We start from the raw sequence: 25,492 nt of genomic DNA on the forward strand, positions 1-25,492 counted from the left end.
CAATTTCGTTCACTTTATAACAACTTAAATATGATCAAAAATTTACAAGTTTGCTCAGTATTGAACAGTGAATTTTCAATTAAAATTGAACAATATCATCCTATTTTGAACAAATAAATAATGTTGGATATTGAACACAATTAAAGCGTTCAAAATAGAACCAGAAAACGTTTAGTTGGGGGGACAACCACCTGAACGCATTTCTGTTCATTTGAGAACGAATATTTCTTAGAGTGAACGATTTAACTCGAAATGTTGCTATCCCTCAAACAAGTTTTAAATACGTTTATTTTCTCTGTACTTTTAGCGAACAGGGTTTCTAGCGTTGCGTCTTCTCCGAACCATTATTAGACGGATCCTCCGCTTTGTTGTTTTTCGAGATCGGCGATAAAGGAGGAGAAAGGGGAAGGCGGACACGAAGACGATCCGTTGCTTAGCTATAAGTAAGCGATGACCCTTGGTTCTTGCACCCGGCGGAGGCCACCCATCCCAGCACCACTCTCGTATCTCAACCTCGCCATCGCCGCCGCAGACATTCCTCGACCGATTTCCACGAGATGGACCATCAAGGAGATCTAGCGCGCGTCGGCTCCCGAAAATAAGACACCCCCCCCCCTCCTCCAGTTACATAAAGCGCTCCTTTCTTAAATCCAGGAGGAGAAACAAGTTTCCAAAGAGAATTCGGTAGTAAGAATGGTAGTTAGACGGTAGGACCCTTTTTCAGCCCCGTCTCGTGAACAGGGTTTATTTTTTTTTAAATAGAAATCAAATCAATCGATTTTTATTTATTTCAATTGGTTTTTATTGAATATATTAATTTTTAGGCAATTGATTAATTATTTAATTTATTTCTATAAGTTAAATAATCTAAAATTAAATTATATCTTAGTTAAATTTTACTACTTTTTAATGTTAAATTTTCTATGATAGTTTTAGAGACTATTTTTTGTAATTTTTTATTCCTCCTTTTTAAATATACTTTTAAATTTTTTTTGCGAGCTCTTTAAGCCACGCGAGCCAACAGCTTCCTACACCCACTATTAGCTTTAACATCAACAAGTTTTGATGGAAAGGGAAAACCGAGGAACTAGGGGGGGGGGGGGGGAACCTTTAACCGGTGGGGAGAGAACTTGCAAACTCGACGCAACACTGATTTATAAATTTAATGTAAATCGAAATTGATTTATAATAAGCTAACACTGTTCGTATATTTTTTAAACTAAGTCACAAATGGCGTGTAAATGACTGAACAGAGTAGCCACACACTTTTCCAGGGTGCCAATTTTTTTTATTTCTTAGACCATTTTTTAGTAACCGTTTTCTATTTGCAACCGAAATTAAATTCCCTGACATTTCCCTGATTTTTAGACTAATTTTTAAAATTCCCTGACATTTCCCTGATTTTTAGACTAATTTTTTTAAATTCCCGGACATTTTCCTGATTTTTAGACTAATTATTAAAAGTCCCTGACATTTCCCTGATTTTTAGATAAATTTTTAAAATTCAATGACATTTCCCTGATTTGTAGACCAATTTTTAGAATTCCATGACGTTTCCTGACTTTTAGACAAATTTTTAAAATTCCCTGATTTTAGACAAAATTTTTAAAATTCCCTGACTTTTAGATTAATTTTTAAAATTCCCTGATTTTAGACAAAATTTTAAAAATTCCCTGACTTTTAGATTAATTTTAAAAATTCCCTGACTTTTAGATTAATTTTTAAAATTCCCTGACTTTTAGATTAATTTTTAAAATTCCCTGACTTTTAGATTAATTTTTAAAATTCCCTGACTTTTAGATTAATTTTTAAAATTCCCTGACTTTTAGATTAATTTTAAAAATTCCCGGACATTGAGACCCATATTCAAATTCGCTGCTAAAACTAATCGGAAGATGTCGCTTCTACCAAAATGTATAGTGGAAGACTTACTTATGGGATCGCTTAGGCACGTTAAATATAACAAGTCGGGAGAATAGAGGGGCGATGGCAAAAGGCCGACTATAATAGAGGACTTCTTTATCAGCGGAGTTCCCCCTCTTTGCTTCGCGTGTTCTTTGCTCAAAGACCCAATATCTTGCCCACACAAAGACAGAGGGTTTGTTGCGCTGGCAGACCAGAGGGAACCGAAGCTAAGGAATGCATTTAGGCCACCCTAACAGTTTTTCTCTTTCACTCTCCGTCTTATCGACGATACGCCGCCAGGGGAGGCTTTGGACTATCTCGAATCTTTGTTTTTCGGTTTTATTTTTGTCCCCTGACACCGTCTAATTCCCTTATATATCACACCTAGGAAACTTAAAGATAAAGGATTTCGCTTAGTACGTCGATTAAAAAATAGTACCCCTCCAGTAAAGTAATGTACAAATTTACCAAATGGAAAGAGGTGAAAAAAGTTAAAAATTGTCATCTTCCGCAACTTCAAAGGAGAAGGTTCATTTTATTACATGGTTGCCGGAATATTTTCAGATTTAAATTCCAAGTTTTTCCCGAACTTTTTAAGGCCAAATTAGGCAATTTTTAAAAATATATATTTTACTTCGATCAGAAGTTAATGAAATATTCTTCTGAAACTTTTACAAACTTTACGTTTTTTAGATTTGTAATATTTTCAAGATAAATTTAAATTCCCGGACAAACTCAAGCTTGTCTGACCTTTCGCAAATTTAAGCTTGACTAGAGCTAGGCCACACAGATTATTCATAAAAATTTCGGTTAACTGTTTATTTATGGATATTATACGCGGTTATAAGTGTTTTTTTGCATAATTTTCGGTTATGGATAAAAACAAATTAAACGGATATTTCTTATCCAAACCTCGAGCTCTTAAGCTTGCATTTCGCAAAATTAAACCTCTCTGACCTTTAACTGTGTTAACCCATTATTTTCATACCAGTGTTTACGATCACGTTTGTGTTGATTATTAAGAGCTAATTTAGGTTTCAACAAGAATACATTCCGGTATGCACTATCGCTGCAAAATAACGCGAGGATATGGGTGAGAATAGAGGTCGGCGTTTGGATAAGAATTAATCACTTTATCTTTTTTTATCCACAACCGACGATTATCCGAAAAATAAAATTATTTTTTGCATGTTAAATCCCTTCCTATCCGTGGATAAAATCTATAAATTTAAACAGTTAACCGCAATTTTTATGGTTAATCGATATTTTGGCAGTTAATTTATCTGTTTTACCCACCTCTAGGTGAAAATATCTACCATCGCATATTCTTGAGTAGCTGAATTCCTTCTTAGTTCCACCATATGTAACATAATTACTCATAAGTATGCCTCTATATAACATCTCTGTATTAAAAATTTCAATGAGACCTTGTTTCACAGCCACCAAAGAATTCACGAACGAACTACGCGCAAAACCGGTTTTAACTTCCTTCCCTCCCCGCCAGACCTGGTTTTAATGACGAAAAAGCCGTCATCGATTGGAAAGTGACGTCAATCACGTGAACAAGGTCTCATTGGGAAGACGTTCCTTTTGGCACACTTATGAGTTATTATGTTACATATGGTTCCACTGTTACCTAAATACGTACTTTACTTTCATAATTGCGAAAAGATACTTTGAAAGATAACTATAAAATTCCCTTTTCTCAAATTTCCTTTTGTTCATCTCTGACGAATCCTCGAGCCCGCATTTCGCGATTCGAAATTCCCAAAGATATATTTATCCCGAGTCTCGCTTTGAAGGAAATCTCGCGAAATCAAACGATAGGTTGACTTTAAAGCAAAGGCTTCGTCTTAGAACTTCGCGGAATAAATCGAGAAATACAGGCCACTGAAGATGGAAGTTAGGAAGCTAAGGATAATTCCATTTTCTCTTCATTTAGCGGCGGCGGGGAGGGGGGGAGATAAACGAAACCTTTTAGACAGATAATTCGTCTTGGCAGATAGTGAATAAGAGGCAAGCACCCCCGCCCCTCGAAAGGAAGATACAAAGAAAATAGGACGAAGAAGTGTTCAGCGCCATCTTGTGATTAAATGAAATTCCTGGAGGCAGAATTTCTCTAGAGGTCGGGGATGGTTAACTTTTATTCAATAGATAAAGCTCTCAAAATTATTCGTAAAACGTTTTGATCAAGTAACTTATATTTCTGTATTATCCGATTAATTTTTTGATAAATTTGTAAAATTAATCGGATTCGATAAAAAGGTCAATTTTACGAATAATACATATTTTTAAATCATTTTCCGAAATATTAACCGGTAAATTTCTTTGTTTACATCAATTTAATCATGGATAATAATTAACCGTCCCCGACCTCTAAATTTCTCCAATCTCGTTCATTTCCGTCGACTGAATCAATTGCAATGATATTACCGAAAATAATTGCAAAATCGTCGATTGATTATCAGCATTTGATTTTTCCCAACGGCAACGGCAGTTTTATCAATTCAATATTGTAACAATATTATACACTTATGGTATTACGTAATATATTTAAGAAATGTATTTTCTTACACTGCCGAAATCTAGCCTGGATTTCTTAAAAATCCGGAGATTTTTTTCCAAATTTCTAAATCCTCCAAGAAATCTAGAAATCCGACGGAAAATCTCGAAATCCGGTAAAACCACTGATCTTTCGAATTATAAATTTGGACCAATACTCAGTTGCAAGTTAAGATAGACAAAATATCTAGTACATTTGGCGGAAAGATACAAGCACTAATTTCCGGTAAATCAGGGCCGGGAATTTTGAATTTCTGTTGAATTCCTAAAGGTTCCATTTTAGAAATGTGTATTACTTAAATTTAAAAGTGATCAATAAATATTTAATGTAGGTTATTATTTTTAAGCTTCAATATAGCGTATTTTTAGTATTAAGCTTTTAAAATTAATAATCAATGTACGGCAATCAACTAGGTAATCTCGGCATTACCCGTTCTATACTTACCCTGGACTCGCCAAACGGAATATTTTTAGGTATGCCTCACTTGTAGTACTAAAAATAAATTATGACAACTGTTTTAAATCTCATCTATGTTAATTTGATTATCACTTTGAAATATAACGCAATAGACGGTATTTTCCAAATTTATATAACGCCGCCGAAGCTACGTTCACACTTACCCCTAAATTCGCTTCGTTTATTAAAGGTTTTAAAACCAACGTGAGAAATCGCTTCGTGTTGGTTCGGGAAGCAACTCGTCCAAGTCAGTTCGCTTAGAATCGCTTTCAAAACGACAAGGCGGGGAAGTAAAATTGCTCGTATTTTCAAAAACAATGGGGATAAAATTCTAAATAATGTCAAATAATATTACTGTATGTATAGTAAACATGATTAACTAATTGTTTTGGGATACATTTTAGTATTTTCAAAATTCTGGTCATAATTTGAAAAGGCGTTAAGCCTTGGCTATAAGCGAACCGGGGTGAAGCTATTTCGCACGTGTGAACTAAGAATTATCGCCGGAGGTCAAAACTGGCATACTAACCGACCTAAACTGGGTTTTAGGCTCTAGTGTGAACGTGGCTTTAGAAATTCCACCGTAAACTGGCCAAATTCGAAATTCCCGGCGCCGATTTACAGGAAATTCGTGCTATAGTAGTATCTTTCCGCCAAATGTACTAGATATTTGGCCTTTCTTACCCTACAACTGACTATAGTGGGATACTTCTCGTAAACGCCGTATTTATACGCTTCTGATAAGAAAAAAAACTCTCATTTAGTATATACGAGATTAATCAAGGTATATTTAAATAAGACGGGAGCGCCGAAGTTAATTGGAATACGAAGTGTATGCATTATTTGCATTTTTGGGGAACTTGGGGCGAAGGGAAAGCGTAAACAGACTCTCAAAACTTCCGCGAAGACTCTGGTTTCCCTTCCGAACATTCCACGAGGGGATTTCCGAGATGGAAATTAATTTTAAACTTTCAAAAGAGAAATAATCAGAATCAAAGGAAACCCGCCCCGGGGTTTACATTTTTAATTAAAAAGATTAAAATTTTAAAACATTCTCGTTAGGAAAACTTTCCGTTTTGAGAATTCGAAAAAGCCAGAGGGTATGAACACTAACGTTTAATTCGCTACAATATCCTCTTACACGGAGCAAAAATTAAATAATTGAAAACGTATTAAATAAACTAAATACAATTTTTAAATCAACGGTATTTATTGCGCACTGTATTTAAAATTTTACAAACCCGACTATAGTGTCGGCTTGTTTAGATAGAGCTATTGCTCCCCTGAAAATGGCCTAAACAAGCCGAAATTATAGTCGGGTTGTAAAATTTTAAATACAGTGCGCAATAAATACCGTTGATTTAAAAAAAATTATTTAGTTTCTTTATGCACAAGTAGCCGCAAATAATTTAGTTATGAAAACGTAATGTTACGAATTAAGTTAAAATTATTAAAACTTTTTGATTATAAATTAGGCATTATAATCTTAACTACGTAATCCTTTTAATGTATGGCGAATAATTAAATTAAAAATAAGGGGAGGGTGAGCTCTCGCTTTATCCTTTAAGGCGCCATCTACGAACGAATACAAATTGAATTTAACTGGGAAAAAAAAATTGAAAGTCCCCGTATAGGAGGGAATAGGGGAGGGGGGAGGGGTTAAAAACCCAAATGCGCGTGGGGCAAAGCGAAATCTATACGGAAACCCTTTTGAGCGATCTCAGTTACCTATTTGATCGTAACGACACCTAGACAAACTTCACCTCATCATTCTTCCTTTAGGCGAAATATCGGGTAATGTATCACGAGGATACAAGTTGAAAAGAACGAAACCCCGTTAGAATCGATCATCATCGATTGACGCACCACGAACAAAAAAAACAGTAAAGAAAAAAGAGAGAGAGAGGCGGAAACGGGAGACGCTCGCAGCTTCCTAGAATCCCAAGATCGTTACCATGACAACCGAGGACGGGGATGGCGAACAAGGACACGCCGAGTAAGCGGGGGAGAAGGGGCTCCTATTTCGTCGATTTTCCCTATTTCTTGATATCGAGAAACGGCGACCGCGTTTCCATCTCGAAAATAATAAGGAGCCAAAGAAAAATTACATCTTTCTCTCTCTCTCTCTCTACTCCTATCCTTCCGGTTTCTTTCCTTTTTCTCGCCCTTCCGAAAGTCTCCCCCCCCCCCCTCAAACGAGGCTCGAGTATTTCCGTTTATACACATACGTTGGAGTGAATAAAATCCACTTCTCCTTTGATAGGGACGATTTTTCATTATCGTCGCTCTCATTTTTCGGGAGGAGGTTAAAATAACTACATGTACATCGAGCGGAATACTGTTTCTACGCCATCCCAAAACCCAAGACTTTCCAATGTGGGACACCTTTAAAATATATAATTTTTTCAGGCTAAGCTTAAACGGTATGGTCAGGATTCAGGAAGAGAAAAATAAGAAGTTTATAAACCTTGGATCTATTTTGGTAATGTTCGACATTACAAAAATAAACTTTTACTTAGAAACCTTCACATTTTTAGTTACAGTTTGAATTATCCGTATGTTCACAAACTTCACATATCTGGTGTTTAAGGATCCAGTTAATTTTAGTTACTAATATCGGAAAATTCCAATTGGAATATATAAAAAATGTGATAGTTGAATAATCGTGGATTTTCCATTTCAAATTATTTCACAAGTCACCCCGAGATTTTAACTATTTCGTCTTAGTTGCACCAAGATTTTGAACCATTTCGTTTATTAGGATTCACGGAATTTTGAACCATTTCCATAAGTCGTCCCAAGATTTTGAACCATTTCCGTAAGTCACCCCGGGATTTTGAATCATTTCCGCAAGTCACCGAGGGATTTTGAACTATTTCGTCTTAGTGGCCCCAAGATTTTGAACCATTTCGTTTATTAGGATTCACGGGATTTTGAACCATTTCCGCAAGTCACCCCGGGATTTTGAACCATTTCCGTAAGTCACCCCGATATTTTGAATCATTTCCGCGAGTCACCTCGGGATTTTGAACTATTTCGTCTTAGTGGCCCCAAGATTTTGAACCATTTCGTTTATTAGGATTCACGGGATTCTGAACCATTTCCGCAAGTCACCTCGGGATTTTGAATCATTTCCGCAAGTCACCCCGGGATTTTGAATCATTTCCGCAAGTCACCCCGGGATTTTGAATCATTTCCGCAAGTCACCCCGGGATTTTGAATCATTTCCGCAAGTCACCTCGGGATTTTGAACTATTTCGTCTTAGTGACCCCAAGATTTTGAACTATTTCGTTTATTAGGATTCACGGGATTCTGAACCATTTCCGCAAGTCACCTCGGGATTTTGAACCATTTCCGCAAGTCACCCCGGGATTTTGAATCATTTCCGCGAGTCACCTCGGGATTTTGAACTATTTCGTCTTAGTGGCCCCAAGATTTTGAACCATTTCGTTTATTAGGATTCACGGGATTCTGAACCATTTCCGCAAGTCACCTCGGGATTTTGAATCATTTCCGCAAGTCACCCCGGGATTTTGAATCATTTCCGCAAGTCACCCCGGGATTTTGAATCATTTCCGCAAGTCACCCCGGGATTTTGAATCATTTCCGCAAGTCACCTCGGGATTTTGAACTATTTCGTCTTAGTGACCCCAAGATTTTGAACTATTTCGTTTATTAGGATTCACGGGATTCTGAACCATTTCCGCAAGTCACCTCGGGATTTTGAACCATTTCCGCAAGTCACCCCGGGATTTTGAATAATTTCCGCAAGTCACCTCGGGATTTTCAATCATTTCCGCAAGTCACCTCGGGATTTTGAACTATTTCGTCTTAGTGGCCCCAAGATTTTGAACCATTTCGTTTATTAGGATTCACGGGATTTTGAACAATTTCCATAAGTCGTCCCGGGATTTTGAACGATTTCCGTAAGTCACCCCGAGATTTTGAATCATTTCCGCGAGTCACCTCGGGATTTTGAACAATTTCCGCAATTCACCTCGGGATTTTGAACTATTTCGTTTTAGTGGCCCCAAGATTTTGAAGCATTTCGTTTATTAGGATTCACGGGATTTTGAACCATTTCCATAAGTCGTCCCGGGATTTTGAACGATTTCCGTAAGTCACCCCGAGATTTTGAATCATTTCCGCGAGTCACCTCGGGATTTTGAACAATTTCCGCGAGTCACCTCGAGATTTTGATACATTTACGCTGAGAAGCCCCGGGATATTGAAGTATTATCAAGTTCAAGCAAGTTTCGAACCTAGGTGTCTCTTTTTCGTGGCGCAAACTTTCATCCTAAACTGGGTTTAAGGCTACGCGACCGTCGCGTTATCCGGAGAAGGGTAAAAGCAGCTGTAATATATTTACGGAAGGGAAGTTCGCCTTAAGGTCGAGCTGTTCAATTAAAGGGAAGATCTTCTAGGCGAGAGGGAGGGAAGGGAATTGGAATTAGGTTTATTAATCAACCCTAGCTTGCAAATTAGCTCATCCGGCAATAGACAGTTAAGCTCCCGATAGAAAACGCGTAGATGGAACGCGTAGGGTAAACAGTCCGCGCAAAATAAAACTACGCTTACGTTTCTACCGGTTCTCTAGCGCGGGCTTAACCCATCTACTAAGTCGACGCGTTTAGTAGTCGTCCAATTACAGAAAGGGAAAATGGAAACAGTCGATGGTTCGCGGCGGAACCAAACAGATAAAACCGATTCTTTTAACGATTCTCCAGTTCCGCGGCGCGTAATAACTTCCCGAGCTGGCCTCTTTCTACTCATTAGGCCTAATCACAGACCATCTACCCCAAGAAGGACTCGCATCAACCTCGAAAAAAGGTGTCACAAAAGTGACGGGTTTTTTACAGCACACAGAAAAAAAGGCCATGGAAATTATTTATTTTACGAAATTAAAATAAAAAAGTCGTGCTTCTACAATACATTTTTTATTGTCACGCATTCTCGTTTTTGAACCTTTAAAACTGCCACTACTTGGCGTGAGATGGCGCGCTCTTTAAAAAGTAGCATCACATTCGAGACAAAAAGATTTTCATTACTATACCAGCGATACATATCCCTCTTGGGGTAGGTGGTCTGTGGCCTAATTAAGTCGCAGCCATTACATTTTCTATTGTCACGCATGCTCGTTTTTGTACCTTTAAAACTGCCACTACTTGGCGTGAGATGGCGCGCTCTTTAAAAAGTAGCATCACATTCGAGACAAAAAGATTTTCATTACTATACCAGCGATACATGTCCCTCTTGGGATAGGTGGTCTGTGGCCTAATTAAGTCGCAGCCATTACGAACACTACTACCTCTACCGTGAGTGTATGACGCCATCTAGAGGCGGATCGAGTGCTTTCCGCGGTAGCCGGGGACGCGTAACGCGGCAAAGCCGATCATCGGGGGTGCATGGAAGGCCACGTCAGAACGTGCACGGGCGCGCGCGGGATGCAACAAACATACAAATACACTTTCCTTATCGGATTCGGAGCTGCCCGAACCAATTTGCGCGTGTTCGGGTAACGGACTAAGCCTCTTAAAACGGCGCTAAGCGGCAACTGGGTTTGGCCGGGCATTAGCTACTGTATATAGTAGGAGAGGTCGCGACCTACCTGATATGAATGATGTAGTGCATGATAGGGCTGTTACGATTGGAACCGCTGGAAGCCCACGACAGATTGACGGACCTGGAAGTGAAGCCCATAATCAGGGGCATTCCCGGAGGTTCCGGAACATCTAGAGGTCGAGAAATAAGCGATTGTAGTTGGAACGGAGGGATTTCGGGGACGGGTGACTGACCTTGAACTAGAAGACGGACGACGCCTTCTCGGACACCGCTGCTGGGCGCGAGTTGAGTATTGACCAGACACTGGTAGTAGCCGCTGTCCGAAAAGGAGACGGGGGAGAAGAGGAGGGCGTGTCTGCCGGGCGGTGGCGCTACGAGACTTACGTGAGCGTTGCCCTCCCAGTGGAGCAAACGGCCGTCTTCCCAGTTGGCCAGCATCCGGTCTTCCCGCCACCACTGCACCCTCGACACCCGCATCAAGTTGGCCCCTAAACACGGAATGCTCACGTTGGTCCCGGCTCGGGCCCAGATTGTTTCGATACCCCCGTTTTCTCCTGCAAAATAACGAAAGAATCACTTCATTAATACGCTATCTTTCATTTTTCTATCACGTTATAGCGAAAGTAATAAAACCAGGAAAAATATTAAAAACTTTCAAAAAGGGTTGCCACAAAATTTTGATATTCAAATTCCCTGTTTACCCGGACCATTTTAAGAGATTTTCCCTTACATTTAGAGGCCGAAATTTTTATTTTATATTTTGCTTTTATCAGAAGTTAAAAATGGTTATTGCAATGTTGAAAAATTTGGCCAAACTTTCAAGCAAATAAATGATAATCATAGAATAAAATTACCTTCAAAAAGTGTAAAATTTAATTCCCTGACGCGTGGTAACCCTGTTATATGTATCACTTGGAATGTCAAAGGACACCTTACTGAGAAGAAACGGGCGGGGCTTAAGCTACGTCGAATGTAAAGACGTTGCGCCTATTTTCAAAGTCTCGGCTGTAAACCACGCCCGTTTCTATGAGAATCATCTCGGCCGTCATAATCTTTCTTAGATATTCCAAGTGTATACACGTCGCTAGTTGGCTTAGGGCTATGGTGGTGCCTTGCGTATTAGCTTAGCTGAATATTATTATTATTATTATTTGGAACTCATCAGTACCGTGCGGGAAATCTGGCTCGCGACTATTACACCAAAAAAATAAACTATCCTATACAATAAAAATTTCAAAACACGTTGCGTAGCGACGGAGAGGCGAAATGGGAGAATAATATATACAAAATGTTAAGTTAATAAGATGGTTCTTATTGACTTTACTATTATTTAAACGATTGACATTTATTTATTTCTGTTAAAATTATATTTCCAGTAGATTAAGTTTTATATTTTCAGAAGATTAACTCTAATTCCCCGAACGATCTTAACATAAACTTATATATTATTTTCGCTCAACACATTTAAATAAAAAAAATAAACTAGGCGAGAATAAAAATTTGCATCGATTGAGTCGCCGTAAAAAGCATGGAAAATTTGAATACGACTGACATTATACTAACAAGATAATAAAATGAAAAAAATACTCGTCCGTTTCTGTGGATTTCTGAACGGACTGATCGCGTTTACCATAAGTATATAATATAGAAGTTGTATAATATATCTCTAAGAGATAAGCACCCCCATTTCTATACCGCTAATGTTTGCGCGCACTTTCAAAGGCTATAACGCTGTTTTTTAAAAGACGATTCGGAAGAATCAATTTGACTCTCTAAAATCATTACATCGGTGGATTTTCGTTTATAAATAAGTAAATATCCCCAGGCAGAGTAATATTTACTTTTTATTTATTCGAAGTAATACGGGCAATTTACGCATCAGCAATTTTGTGGTGAAAACTGCCCCGAGCCCACGCAGATACACGTTTCATTTTTATTTTCTTGATGAGCTAATTCTCTCCTGAGAGATACATTATATACATGGTTGCCACCAAATTTTCAATTTCAAATTTCCTGTTTGCTCTTATCATTTTTAGAGATTTTTCCTTACGTTTTCAAGGTCAAAATTAGGCAATTTTTAACTTTATATTGTAATACTTTAACAAGATGAAACTACGATGTTATGATTTATTTATAAAAAGTTTTATTGCAAAGTTGGAATTACAATAAACAATTATGCCAGAACTATAGTAAAATTACCTTGATAAAACTAAGATAAATTTAATTTCCATGACTCTTTAGGCCCGTTTTCAAATTCTGACTTTTCGCCGACTTTTTAGGCCTATTTTTAAACCTTCGTGCCATTTCAATTTCTTTTAGGTCTATTTTCAAATCTCCCCGATTTTTCAGGCCTATTTTCAAACCTCCCTGACTTTTCACCGACTTTTTAGGCCTATTTTCCAATAGGTGTTCCTATAAAATACGTGAGGTCATGTGGCAATATTTGTAAACGTCCGTTCGTCCCTTAGCTGCAGCTCTTGAGGGTAGAGGATACGCACTGCAGTGGGGTGGCGGAGTGGTTACACTTTCGCCTCGCAGCAAGAGGAGCCGGGTTCGATCCCAGCTTGTGGTACTGGGTGAAAACTCGGAACTACTCCTTCCGCGTTGAGTTTGCAAGTTCTCTCCCCACCGGTTTAAGGGGTATTCCCCAGAGCTCTTCGGTTTCCCCATCCAAAAAAACTTGCCGAGATTAACGGTAATAGTATGTGTAGGGAGCTGTTGGCTCGCGTGGCATGCAGGGCTTGCCACCACCCTCCTACGGATTGTAACCCGGCCACCTGGATTAATGGCTTTAAAAGTCGCTTGATGACTTAGGCCTAAGGTGGTGCCTTGGGTATTAGCCTAGCTGATTATTATTATTATTACCCTTCGAAATCTGGAAACCCGCGTGCAAGTAAATCACTTAAATAACTTACACTAGTGACGCAGATAAAAACATTTTATACTCCTAATTTTTATGGTTTTATTTTTCACTCGTGTTTAAGTTCTATTTTCGAACCTCCCCGACTTTTATCTGACTTGAAAAACGTATGATATACGTCAGCCAGAGCGTGTCACTCTCGAAATGTAGTCGAAAACTCTCAAATTAAAGGAGATACGCCATAGAAATCGAATTTAAATTCTTTACTATCAGCGAACGGGATGAAAGCAAAATAAGTTGAGAGATAGCGCGGGGGGGGGGGGTGAAATGGAGGGGGGCGAGAGGGATGGGACCATCAAAGCGCGATCAACCAAGGTGGCCTTTAGTCGAGCGAAAAAGAAAAGATGGAAAAGTATAATGTACAGAACATCTGCTGACTGGAACACTTCATTGCGCGTCTCGTAATAACAGTTTCTAACATTTATGACTGTACCTCTCGGAGCTAGGCAACAAAAAAGAAGAAATGTATGTTTTAAATAAATAATGAAAAAAAGCCCGGAGTGTCATCGTCTATTATTATGACACCTGTTATTTTTTCTTTTTTATCTATTAAGTTATGAAATAAGGTCGCGTTCCCATTGTGTGTTATATTTTGTAGATTTTTTCTTAATTGTAAAAATGGTGTTATTTGATTTAAATCGGATTTTTTTATTGATTTTAATTGAATTGATTTTGAAACATAATTCGCCTCTTTTCCTTGATAAACTGATTGATAATTTACGTGCACCGGTAACGTAGTATAAAATTTAATTTAATCTTAATTGAATTTTATTTTATTGATATTTTAACCTCTGTATACGCCTTTTTTACTTGACAAACTGATTGATGAATTAATAATATTTAATAAAATTATTAATTAAATTTAATTACTATTCGTAATTTAGTTGGCCCCGAATATATTGAAGTTGATTTAAATCCATGATTTAAAAAAACACTTGATTTGAATCAATGATTTTAAAAAACACTTGATTTGAATCAATTATTTAAAAAAAACACTTGATTTGAATCAGTGATTTAAAAAACACTTGATTTGAATCAATGATTTAAAAAAACACTTGATTTGAACCAATGATTTAAAAAACATTTGATTTGAATGATTTAAAAAACACATGATTTGAATCAATGATTTAAAAAACTTTTGATTAGAATCGCGAATTATATCAATGATTTAAATTCGATATATGTCACTGATGTTACGTAACTCGGACAGCCCAGTATAGGCGACGCACCGTGACCTCAACTGCGTAACTGGTTCAACGGTGTAAAATCAAGCTTGAAATCGAATGTGTCTTATTTATCGGGTATCCGTCGTTAAAATTCAAAGGCGGCGTCCAATATATCCACAATTTATTCCCTCCCCCCCCCTTGGCGGCGTGCTCCAGGGATGCTCACCCGTTGTCCGGAATACCAAATGAGAAAAACAGTCCTACTTTTTTTTAAAAAGAAATATTGATAAAATATATACAGGGAGTTTCAAAAAGTTATGCCAAAATTTAAAGGAGTCGTACGGGGTGAGTTGAGAAGTATGCCTGTTTTTTCCCCCATTTTCCTACGATGAGTTAAAAGAGCGCCAGAGAGCTTCAAAGTGTGGCCTACTAGACCCTGGAAGTAGGCTGCAATGAGCGCAAAACCAAGCAGCAGGGACTTTAAATACTGTTTAAGTTTACTTTTTTACGCTGGTTACCTCAATTTGTTTACAAAGTCCTTTTTCACCTATCACACGAACCCAAACCTTAATGTTCGCGTTTCCCTGCTACTTGGTTTCGCGCTTGTTGCAGCCTACTTCCAGGGGCTAGTAGGCCTCACTTTGAAGCTCTCTGGCGCTCATTTCACTCATCGTAGGAAAATGGGGAAACCACAGGCATACTTCTGAACTCACCCCCTACAACTCTTTAAAAAAAATTGCATAACAGTTTGAAACACCCTGTATACCCATCCACAAAATAGGATTCTAAATCCCGGCAGTATATCCCTCGACAGCTATACGGATCTCTCGGATCAATTCTGCCGATATAAAATATCCACGTACATATATTTGTCAAATCTAAATCGCATCCTTCAATTCGATAAGGAAAAGGAGATGAGGTCAAAAAATAGACCTTTTTCGTTCCGATGGTAAGGTGCCGAAAGATTTCCCCCTTGTATAGAGCATATTTGTGCTTCTCGTGATTCCGGGACGAAAAACCACGCCCATCCTCCTTTCTCCGGGCAATTTTGGCCTCTTTCAGGTGGTAGGGGTGGGAAGCCAAGCATTCTCTCAATGTAGGCGGAGAATATCTTCCGGGAATTACGAAAACCGAGGATGTAGTTGGGGCCAGTGGTGTAGACAAGAAATCCTTCAAGGTAGGGGTTCAAACTACGTAAAATACGCGAGAGGGGTCGAGAAGAGGGTTAAATTTTAGTACAGCCAAAGTTACACCGAAGGCGGGGTTTGGACACGGAAACCCTTACCTTGCCTATACGCCACTGGTAGAGGCGACATATTTTCGGAATTACAGGGTGACCACATAATATTTTACAATCCTTTAAAGGAATTATTGGAAATTAATCAGTTAAATATATTTAAAATATAGGAAGAAAATAGGATAAAATTATTTATACAATAAAGGAAAACGGTTCTCAAAATTGTTTAAAGTGGGTATAGCCTTCAAAATAAAGTTTGTAACCGAAAAACTGAATTAATTAAAAGTAAGAACCATCTTTATTATTACATGATTGATTAAAAATATCACTTTTTCGAAAAAAGAAAATATCTAAGGGTAAAATATCAACTATTTTAATTTCTTCAGACTTTCGAGATTAAATATAGGGGGTATTATAGGAAATTTAATTAAATTATAGGACAAAAAAGGAAATATAGGAAGTGTGGTCACCCTGGAATTAATAATTAGTGACGCTCTCCAACTGCGGACGTTATCGAAAAATAAAACCTTGAAGGCAGGGCCCCCACTCAAATTTTCAAATTTTTTATAGGAAAAATAGGATTATATTTCTAAAAATATAGGACTTTATAGGATTATTTTTACAAAATTATTGGATTTTATAGGACTATATATTTTATTTAATTTACTAACTTTATACATTTAAAAACAAAATCTATATTTAGATAAATAAATCTTCGATTTTCACTTCATTTTATCACAAAAATATACTAGTAGCTTACCATGTTAACAATAACAAAAGTATAACAATAACAAAAGTATAGACTAGAATGACTCAGTATAGGAATTCGTCCTATAGCTTAATCTAGCAATTTAACTGAGTGGCGGGATTTGAAATGGGCAAAATATCAAAATTATAGGATTTTATAGGACTTTTTTGAAAATATAGGATTTTATAGGAATTATAGGACCTCTTGGGCCCCTGACCTTGGTTTAATTAACTAGGTCACCGTGTAATGTCAGTTACTACTTCCCCGCGTCTACAAATCATATTGGACCTATACGTAGACCCTCTGGTGTCAAATGAAATAGGCAGAAGACGCGATTCATTCGCCATATCTATCCATCTTTGGCAAAGAGACAATGATGTGGCGGTCGGTCTTCGTGGTTCCTGGCTCCGGGGCCTATCCGTTCGAAGCACCCTCCGCGGAGGGACCGATGTAATTTATGGACGTGTGGTTGGGGCCAGATACGCCTGTTCGGAAGTTACCACCTGCTCTCTCCGGCGCGTCTTCGGGCCCATCCAAAAAGAGACGCCGCTAATTAAAGAGTAATCAAGCGAAAAATTTAACGCGAGCTTTCGGCAATCGGACAAAAATTATTGGCAGATTCTTTTTTCTTTCTTTAAGCTGATTATTCGTCGCGGCCCGAGGACATTTGTCGAAATTGGAGTCGCGAGCGAAGACATATTTTACGAGAGGATAATTTCGGGCTTTTAAGAATGCTTTACGACGCGGACGTATGAGAAATATTTTAAATTAGCCCCGAGCTGTCCAAAGAATGAGCCACTTAAATCAGCCGACTGTAACGAGTTGGATAAAACTTGGACGCCGACATCGCGATTGGTGACTTTATACTAGGGTTTTCGAAAGATCCTACATATTGGTACGGCCATCCTGGGCGATTAGGTAACATACGTGACAGTGTTCAGGAATCCATACCTCTACTTGGAATGCTTATCGCGGCAAATTTTCGTCTCGATATGGCTGACGGTTTTTTTGACGTCACAATGTTAACTTAACAAACAACACCGTGAGAGGGGAGCGTGCGCAGAGGGGATTTTTTATCTCGTAGGCGGGGCCAAAGCCGTCAGAGTGATCTTACCATACGGCAGGATAAGCATTCCAAGTAGAGGTATTGATTCCTGTGTGCGAAAGTAGGTTCTTTAGAAATTAATTAATAATTCAATTTAATAAAGATTAATTAAAAAAAATTGTTATCGCTGCAGTCAAATTATTTATCAATTTGTCAATAAAAACAGGCATAAAAAATTACGTTTAGGTTTATCCAAAAAGGATGAAATTTCAGTAATACATCAATTTATGTACCTTTCTTTGCTGTAGAGGTTTGCTGTAGTATTCTACTCCAAAATGAACCGATATTTAAATTAATTGTTATAAACATAATTTGGTTTATTTGAAAATGAAATAATTAGTGCAAAATTAAAAATGGCACACTTCATTTTATGATTAACAAGATGGTAGTATTAATAAAAATCACTTTGCCGTAAATGGGTGCAAATTAAGTATATTGTGTACTAACACACTAACGTGAAACAGTGTTGCCCGTCGTGTTTTGTTTAAAATAGCTGCAACCACGTTTTGGCGCGAAACGGTATATAACCCCCAACCCCCCAAAAACAGTATAGTGTAGAGAAAATCGGCAGATGCAGTTCGATGAGAAAAACAAAATATTTAGTGAGGAGCGTGGAAGGCGGGTGGGAGGGGAACGTGGCCGAAAATCCCTCGGAATAAACAACGGCAGATGCGGGTCCAAAAAAAGGGCCCCTTTGTTCATATTGGAATCTGCACCCTGGACTAAATTACATCAGCGAAAACAATCCTTAAAACAAAGTTTTACTTTTTCTTTTCCAAAAAAGAAAAGAGGGTGAGGACCCGAGGGAGCGAAATTGTATTAGAGTCAATCTCAATTTTCAGTGGAAAAATAACGAGCGAAGGCGACACGTTATCGGGAAGATCGTAAGCGCAGACTTCACCCTTTTCCCACTTTAGATCAAAATAGTAAGGTAGGGCTGTCGGGGTTCGGGTCAAGTAAGAATGACCGGGGGGATAAAGGATCAAGTAAACCAGTAGGGATCTCAACGTGAAAGGCACAGAGAGAAGTCCAATTTCTTCGCTGGGCCGTCTCGAGAGGACGGCTGAACGAAGAAAAAAAAACATAACAAGAACAAGGTTTTTCGTTATTCACGGTGGCCTTTTTCCCGGTCAGGCTCCGTCCCTAGGTGCCGCCTCCAACGTATTGCTGCCCGTTACTTAATTATTCAATCGCAACCCCTCCAATCCCAAGTCCCAAAGGAGAATGGTTCTTTCGAGACGAATTGGAAATCGCTTTACCTCGGACAAACATTAACGAGGTCGAAACGTCACGTAGAAAATCAAGAAACTTAATTAAAAAATTAAATCCCCTTCCATTTCCAGAATTTTGAATTTAAAAACTTGTTGAGGTTAACGGTAATAGTTAGTGTAGGGAGCTGTTGGCTCGCCACCACCCTCCTACTCATTGTAACCATGAGCCACGTTCACACTAGAGCCTAAAACCCAGTTTAGGTCAGTTTGAATGCCAGTTTTGACCGCCGACGATAATTCTTGGTTCACACGTGCAAAATCGCTTCACCCCGGTTCGCTTTTAGCCAAGGCTTAACGTCATTTCAAATTATGACTAGAATTTTGAAAATACTAAAATGTATCCCAAAACAATTAGTTAATCATGTTTACTATACATACAGTAATATTATTTGACATTATTTAGAATTTTATTCCCATTATTTTGGAAAATACGAGCAATTTTACTTGCCCGCCTTGTCGTTTTGAAAGCGATTCTAAGCGAACCGAGTCCGACTTGGACAAGTTTCTTCCCGAACCAACACGAAGCGATTTCTCAACTAGTTTTCGAAACGAAACCAGCATATCTAAACGAAGCGATTTAAGGGGTAAGTGTGAACGCGGTTAAAGGCTTTAAAAGTCGCTCGATGACTTAGGCCTAGGATGGGTATTAGCCTAGCTGATTATTACTATTTTATTATTATTAAAATTTTAATAAATGAATTTATAATTTATATCATTTTAAGGAAATTACACCGATTATATTTTTTATTTGAGACCTTTTAGCGAATATTGGTGCTTTTGAGATTTTGTTTGCCAACACACGCTGGTAATTCTAAAGGATTTTACGGGATGAAATAAACGTTTCTTTCCAAAAAAGCGCGATAAAGGCGAGAAAACATCGCATTACGTTTATTGAGAAAATCGCCAGGGGAAGATTTAAACGCCAATAAAACCGCGGAAAAAAAGATTCCATCGAAAATAAATAAATAACATTTTAACACCAGCCACATCGAACGAGCCGACAGAAAAAACACCAGCCCAACGATTTTTTCTTTCGGGAGAAAAACAAAGATTGCCGACATTTAACTATACGCAAGTCGTAAAAAATGCGAAACGCACCCTCGGGAGAAGGAAGACCAGGCTGAAATGAACCAATGTCAGGGCTGCCAAACCGAAACCGTTACACGCTGCGACTTTTTACGAGGCTTTTAAACGTTAAGCGATAAAAGAGAGCAGACGACGCGTAAGGACCCCCCCCCCCCTAAAGGCTAAATATTACAGTAGCGACAATGCGCGAACGGGGGTGAGGCAGTGCCCCCAAACGGACGACGATGTATAACGAAAAAAAGGCGAGTGATATATTTAGGCGCGTTTGCTTGAAATATGAACGAAGGAAGTTCCGGCGAAGGCGCGAACGCGGTATCTCGCGACTCCTCAACGCGGGGGCTATTTCCCAGTCGGACTATTTTTAGATTGGCAATATCTTGAGGGTAAGGAGTCGCGGGGGTGGAAGGTTTCCATCGACACGTCCCACGCGCGTTGAAATATTGAGGAGGAAACGCGGACTGAAGAGAAGCCGGTGGGTCGGCCGATTGTTGAGGGACTCGCGGCGTTGAATGACTGAATGAATGGACTCGTTTCGCCATCCTTACGCGTTTGATATAAGGTTTCGGAGGTACGGAAGGAACTAGTTTCAATAGAGATAAGCCCGCCACGAAGGAAGCGGGGCTGCCGGCCAAAAGGGGGGGCGCTTATCAGGTAGATTTTCGGGAGATTTATTGGCGGATCACGTTACCATTTATCAGGAGAGGATGTCTGATTATTAGGGAAAATAGCCAGTGCGCGTGTTACAAATAAGATTAACTGGACTGTTTACTTGGCACGGGCAGGGTTATCCCTTCCTCTTTTTGGCAGCTTTTAGCATCCGCGTTCTAATATATAATATTTCCAAATAAACTTTGAATTATATCCGGAAATCAGACATCTATAGGTAGTAATAGGTGTTTCTATAAAATAAATCAATAAAAAAATTAAATGTATAAAATGTTTTTCCCCGCGTCACGAGCTTAAAGGCCTAGGTTTTTTTCTGCCTGTCCCCCTTTAAATTAACTTAGTGGAGCACAAATACCCTGGTGGTAGGCCAACCGCTGAACATGTTGGCCTAATTTGAAGGGGGACAGGCAGAAGGAAACCTAGGCCTTTAAGCTTTTTAGTGCTTTATTGGCACGCGCGTTTCGCACGTCGACTTCAAATACCAAAATCTTTATCGAATCGAGCGCACGCTCTCTATCTTCAATAACTACAGTAACTATAGGCGAAAACTATTCGCTAGTTTTGGAGTAATTTTTTAGGAAATAGCGAGCAACTTCAAAATACAGTTTGGCTGTTATTGTATGGAAGAAGTTGGTAGTTTGGGGTAAAAAGTGTACTCTTTTCGTCCCAAAGCGAGCGAATAGTTTTGGCCTCTTATAGTGACGTAAAAAAAACATTTATACGTGACCTCCCGTATTTTATAGAAACACCTATACACTCTTTTATATTCTTATTTGTGAGAGCTGCCATTTTATTACAGGTCTGATTTCAAATAGTGCATGCAAGGCCACTTCACGCGGTCAAGTGCACGCGACGTCTCTGATCAGCACGTGCAGGCGCCGAGGGGTCGGACACTTGCCATTATTTTGTACGGGATTTCGGGATTTCGTAGAGATTTTGTCGATTTTATCATTACTTTTTTAAGTGATTTTGGGATTTCAATGTTAATTTACCATAGAGAGTTTAAAGATTTTGCGATTTTAGACAAAGTGTACGGGATTTTGATAAATGTCCGACCCCTCGGCAGGCGCCCTTGCCTGTACTATTTTAAATTAGGCCTGTAAGGAAATCGCCGACTTCGTTAAAGAGTGTATTGGGATAAATGTTGCTTTTAGATAGAACCTTACTATCACACTGTGCTTTTATTGCAGATTCTACTGGCCAGTTTCGTTGGCGTTACTGCTAAAATTCCTCCAAAAAGAGATTCCATGTCCCCAAGAGAATACTCCGTATTGAACAAGTAGGTGCCATTTTGAGGAATAATTTTCTCGTGTACTTTCTACTTGAATGTATTTTACCAATATTGTAATCGGCTGAACGGGAAATAAAAAACTTCGTCATTCCCGGAAGAAAAACCACGCCCCCTCCGCCTTTGTAAGACCAATCTATTTCTTCCGGGAATCATCAAATCAGAGGCGATAGTTGTGGATTCATATTCTCTGTTAAGTTTCTTGATTTATACCTTTAATTTATTATTTATTTAATGATCTCAAGGATTTGATGATTGCATATTATTTCATTTACTTTTGGCGTCCTTTCTTGATTGCCGCAATGTTATAAGTTGAATTTTGTTACGGTAAAATCAAAATGCCATAGACTGATTATAAATTTCTTTGTACAGAAACAATTAAAAAGAGTACATTTCCTGGGTATATACGGTTTTTTGTAATTTCTCCAGTTCTTGAATGAAATATTTTTCCATTAAATTAATTTCAGAAATCAAAAAGCAATTATGGAACTGGACCAGTTAAAATATTTTTTTCAACGAGAAACCGTATATTCTAATTAAGATCCCAATTCCACCGTTTTCATAGAAATAAAAATAATCCAATTAAAATTTAATTTCCCGAAAATTTCGCGAAATCTGATGGGGAAAAGGCAGTCAACGCGGATTGGACATATCCCAGCGCTAGTTTCAACAACGTATTTAGGTTATTGAGAACGTATGAGTCTATTTTTCAGGTCCGCTTCTCCTTTTAACGGAAACCCTCCATTTCTCAAAATCGTGTAGTGCCATCTAGTATCGATTGCAAGAACATTTTCTTTTATCTTTCGAATAAACTTGAAGGTAATATAACCTCGGGTATTTGGTGTGGAACACCAACGTTTGCAGCTCTGGCCGCTTCTGCTTTGCAGGTTATATTCCCTTTAATGAAGGGTGAAAGAGTGGAAATTGTTTGACAATTGATAATATATTTTGCCACTACTCCCCAACAGATGGCGTTACTGTTTTAAATCAAATTTGGTCTGATCTAGGTATAACTTCTCGCTTCTAGAACTTTGATAAAGCTAAATTTAGCGATTTAATTAATTACGATTGGTACATCCTCGATTATTGTGTCAAGAAAGAATATTTCAAAGCCAGTCCTCGTCAGATGGGGTTACTGTTTTAAATCGAAATCAATCTGACCTAAGTAGTACTTCTCGCTTCTCGAAATAGATGGACTTACTTGTTAGTGTTGTAAGTCGGAAAATATTAGGTATTTTTCCGAAAATAATAATAAAAATTTTTCATTCCATGATTAGTCTAATATATTGTTTGCAAATTTAAATAAAGCGGCATTTTCACCTAATTTTTTTCGAATCTAAAAGTAAAACTAAACCTCTAGACTAGTTTAAACTGATTAACAATGTAACACTATTAATATTTTGTAGTATGTTTACTGATATTAGACATTTTATATCGATAAAAAGGTAAAAATATTAAAAACTCTTAAAGGGAATATAACCTGCAAAGCAATCTTTATGGAAGACCCCTTCAATTTTTAAAATTTCCCTGTACAGTGGCGCCCAACATTTTTAAAGCTAAAGGCAAGAGCGGCCAGAGCTGCAAGCGTTGGTGTTCCACACCAAATACCTGAGGTTATATTCCCTTTAAAAAAGGAATTTATGTGTCAATTTTTTATTTTTCCGATTTGCGGAAAAATTTCTGAAAATTTTTCCGCATTTTATTTTTCCGGAAAATTAACAACACTAGATGGACTCGTACGTTCTCCGTATACTAATTAGGTTCTCGGTAGTAGTCATAAAACGCGGCGAAACGAAGGCGCAACTTTATTCGCGAGAGAGTTTGCGCCATTGACTGCGAGATACCCGATAAACACGACGCGCGTAAAATTTAATGAAGGGGACGAAAAAAAGATGAAAGCTTCGAATCACGCCTCAAATCCCAGAGCGAGTGAAAGGGTGCGGAAAGGCGCACGTATTTCTTGGTGGCCAACTTTCGGAATGCCACCATCCTGACAACGGGACGCGGAGGGAGATGGCGACGAAATTAAACCGGCTTCAAAATATAGGGATGAAAAGAAAAGTATTTTTCTTTTCGTAATAGTCCGGTAGGCGATGCTAGATAAAAACGACTTCTAGTAGAGAAAAAGTGCAGAACTTGAGGCGCCTCCAGAAGGACTAAAGAGAAAAGGATGAGAGTTCAAGGCGGGAGGGGGGGGGACGTTGATCGTCACGATTCCCGACCCTCCCCCTTTTATTTGGTCCCAAGCCACGCTTTCGGCCGCAAATTCGTGAGCATTACCGTGTTGCGCCACTTAGTTGTTTCAATTTTACTGGTTTCTTTCGAAAAGAACCACGAAAATGAATTCGCGACGTAATATTTCACTTCTGCACTAAAGCCACGTTCACACTAGAGCCTAAAACCCAGTTTAGGTCGGTTTGTATGCCAGTTTTGACCACCTTCGATAATTCTTAGTTCACACGTGCGAAATAGCTTCACCCCGGTTCGCTTATAGGCAAGGCTTAACGCCGTTTCAAATTATGACTAGAATTTTGAAAATACTAAAATGTATCCCAAAACAATTAGTTAATCATGTTTACTATACATACAGTAATATTATTTGACATTATTTAGAATTTTATCCCCATTATTTTTGAAAATACGAGCAATTTTACTTCCCCGCCTTGTCGTTTTGAAAGCGATTCTAAGCGAACTGACTTGGACGAGTTGCTTCCCGAACCAACACGAAGCGATTTCTCACGTTGGTTTTAAAAACCAGTTACCTAAACGAAGCGAATTTAGGGGTAAGTGTGAACGTAGCTTGAAGGAAGTCATCGGGATTGTGGACAAGATATACAAAAGTCTGCAAGCGCGGGGCTTATTTTGACTAAGAAAGAAAATACGTCACAAGATGTCGAGTTATCGCTCCTCTTCCTCTATGGGCAGCTTGTGACGTCAAGAGCGCGGTTCATCCCAACCGCAGATCGTCGCGTTTTTACGAGGCAAGTTTATAGCCCCGTAAGCATTTTTACGGACCTTTCGACGGACTATTGTTAAAATAGAATTTCAACACCTCCACGAGTTAATAGACTGGTGAAAATTTCGAGTAACTCTCGAATAATTTGCATTCGTGTGAACGGAATAATATACGATCTTTGGCGCCTTTTCGTTACTCGCAGTTCGAACCGCGAACGAGTTTAAGCCGAACACAAGAAACTGCTTCGGGTAGACCACAGAAAACCTCCCAAAATATTATAGAAAAATTTGTATTCAGTTTAAAGGATTTTATCGTAGTTTTTTTTAATAAAATAAGATATATATAGGATAAATTCTATTGAAATTACCGGAAATTGGTATTCAGATTAAAGGATTTTATAGCAGTTAAATTCTATTGAAATTACGGGAAATTTGTATTCAGTTTAAAGGATTTTCTAGCAGTTTTTTGAGAAAATAAAAGAATTATAGGATAAAATCTATTGAAATTACCGGAAATTTGTATTCAGTTTAAAGGATTTTATAATATTTTTTTGAGAAAATAA

General features: G+C 38.3%; 1 protein-coding gene across 10 annotated transcripts in view; it reads right to left on the reverse strand.

Annotated features, from left to right (window-relative positions):
- Positions 1 to 25,492, reverse strand: part of LOC149941509 (putative receptor-type tyrosine-protein phosphatase mosPTP-1) — a 130,137-nt gene that overhangs the window by 21,380 nt on the left and 83,265 nt on the right. For all 10 annotated transcript variants that reach the window (XM_090179764.1, XM_090179768.1, XM_090179767.1 and 7 more), the window contains exons 3-4: positions 10,721 to 11,041; positions 10,534 to 10,657 (exon numbers count right to left, since the gene is read on the reverse strand). In XM_090179764.1, coding sequence (XP_090035890.1) covers positions 10,534 to 10,657; positions 10,721 to 11,041 — 445 coding nt within the window. The remainder of the gene's footprint in view (positions 1 to 10,533; positions 10,658 to 10,720; positions 11,042 to 25,492) is intronic.

Source organism: Leiobunum rupestre, chromosome 6 (genome assembly GCF_980474605.1).
Source record: "Leiobunum rupestre chromosome 6, qqLeiRupe1.1.hap1, whole genome shotgun sequence".
Classification (NCBI taxonomy): domain Eukaryota; kingdom Metazoa; phylum Arthropoda; class Arachnida; order Opiliones; family Sclerosomatidae; genus Leiobunum; species Leiobunum rupestre.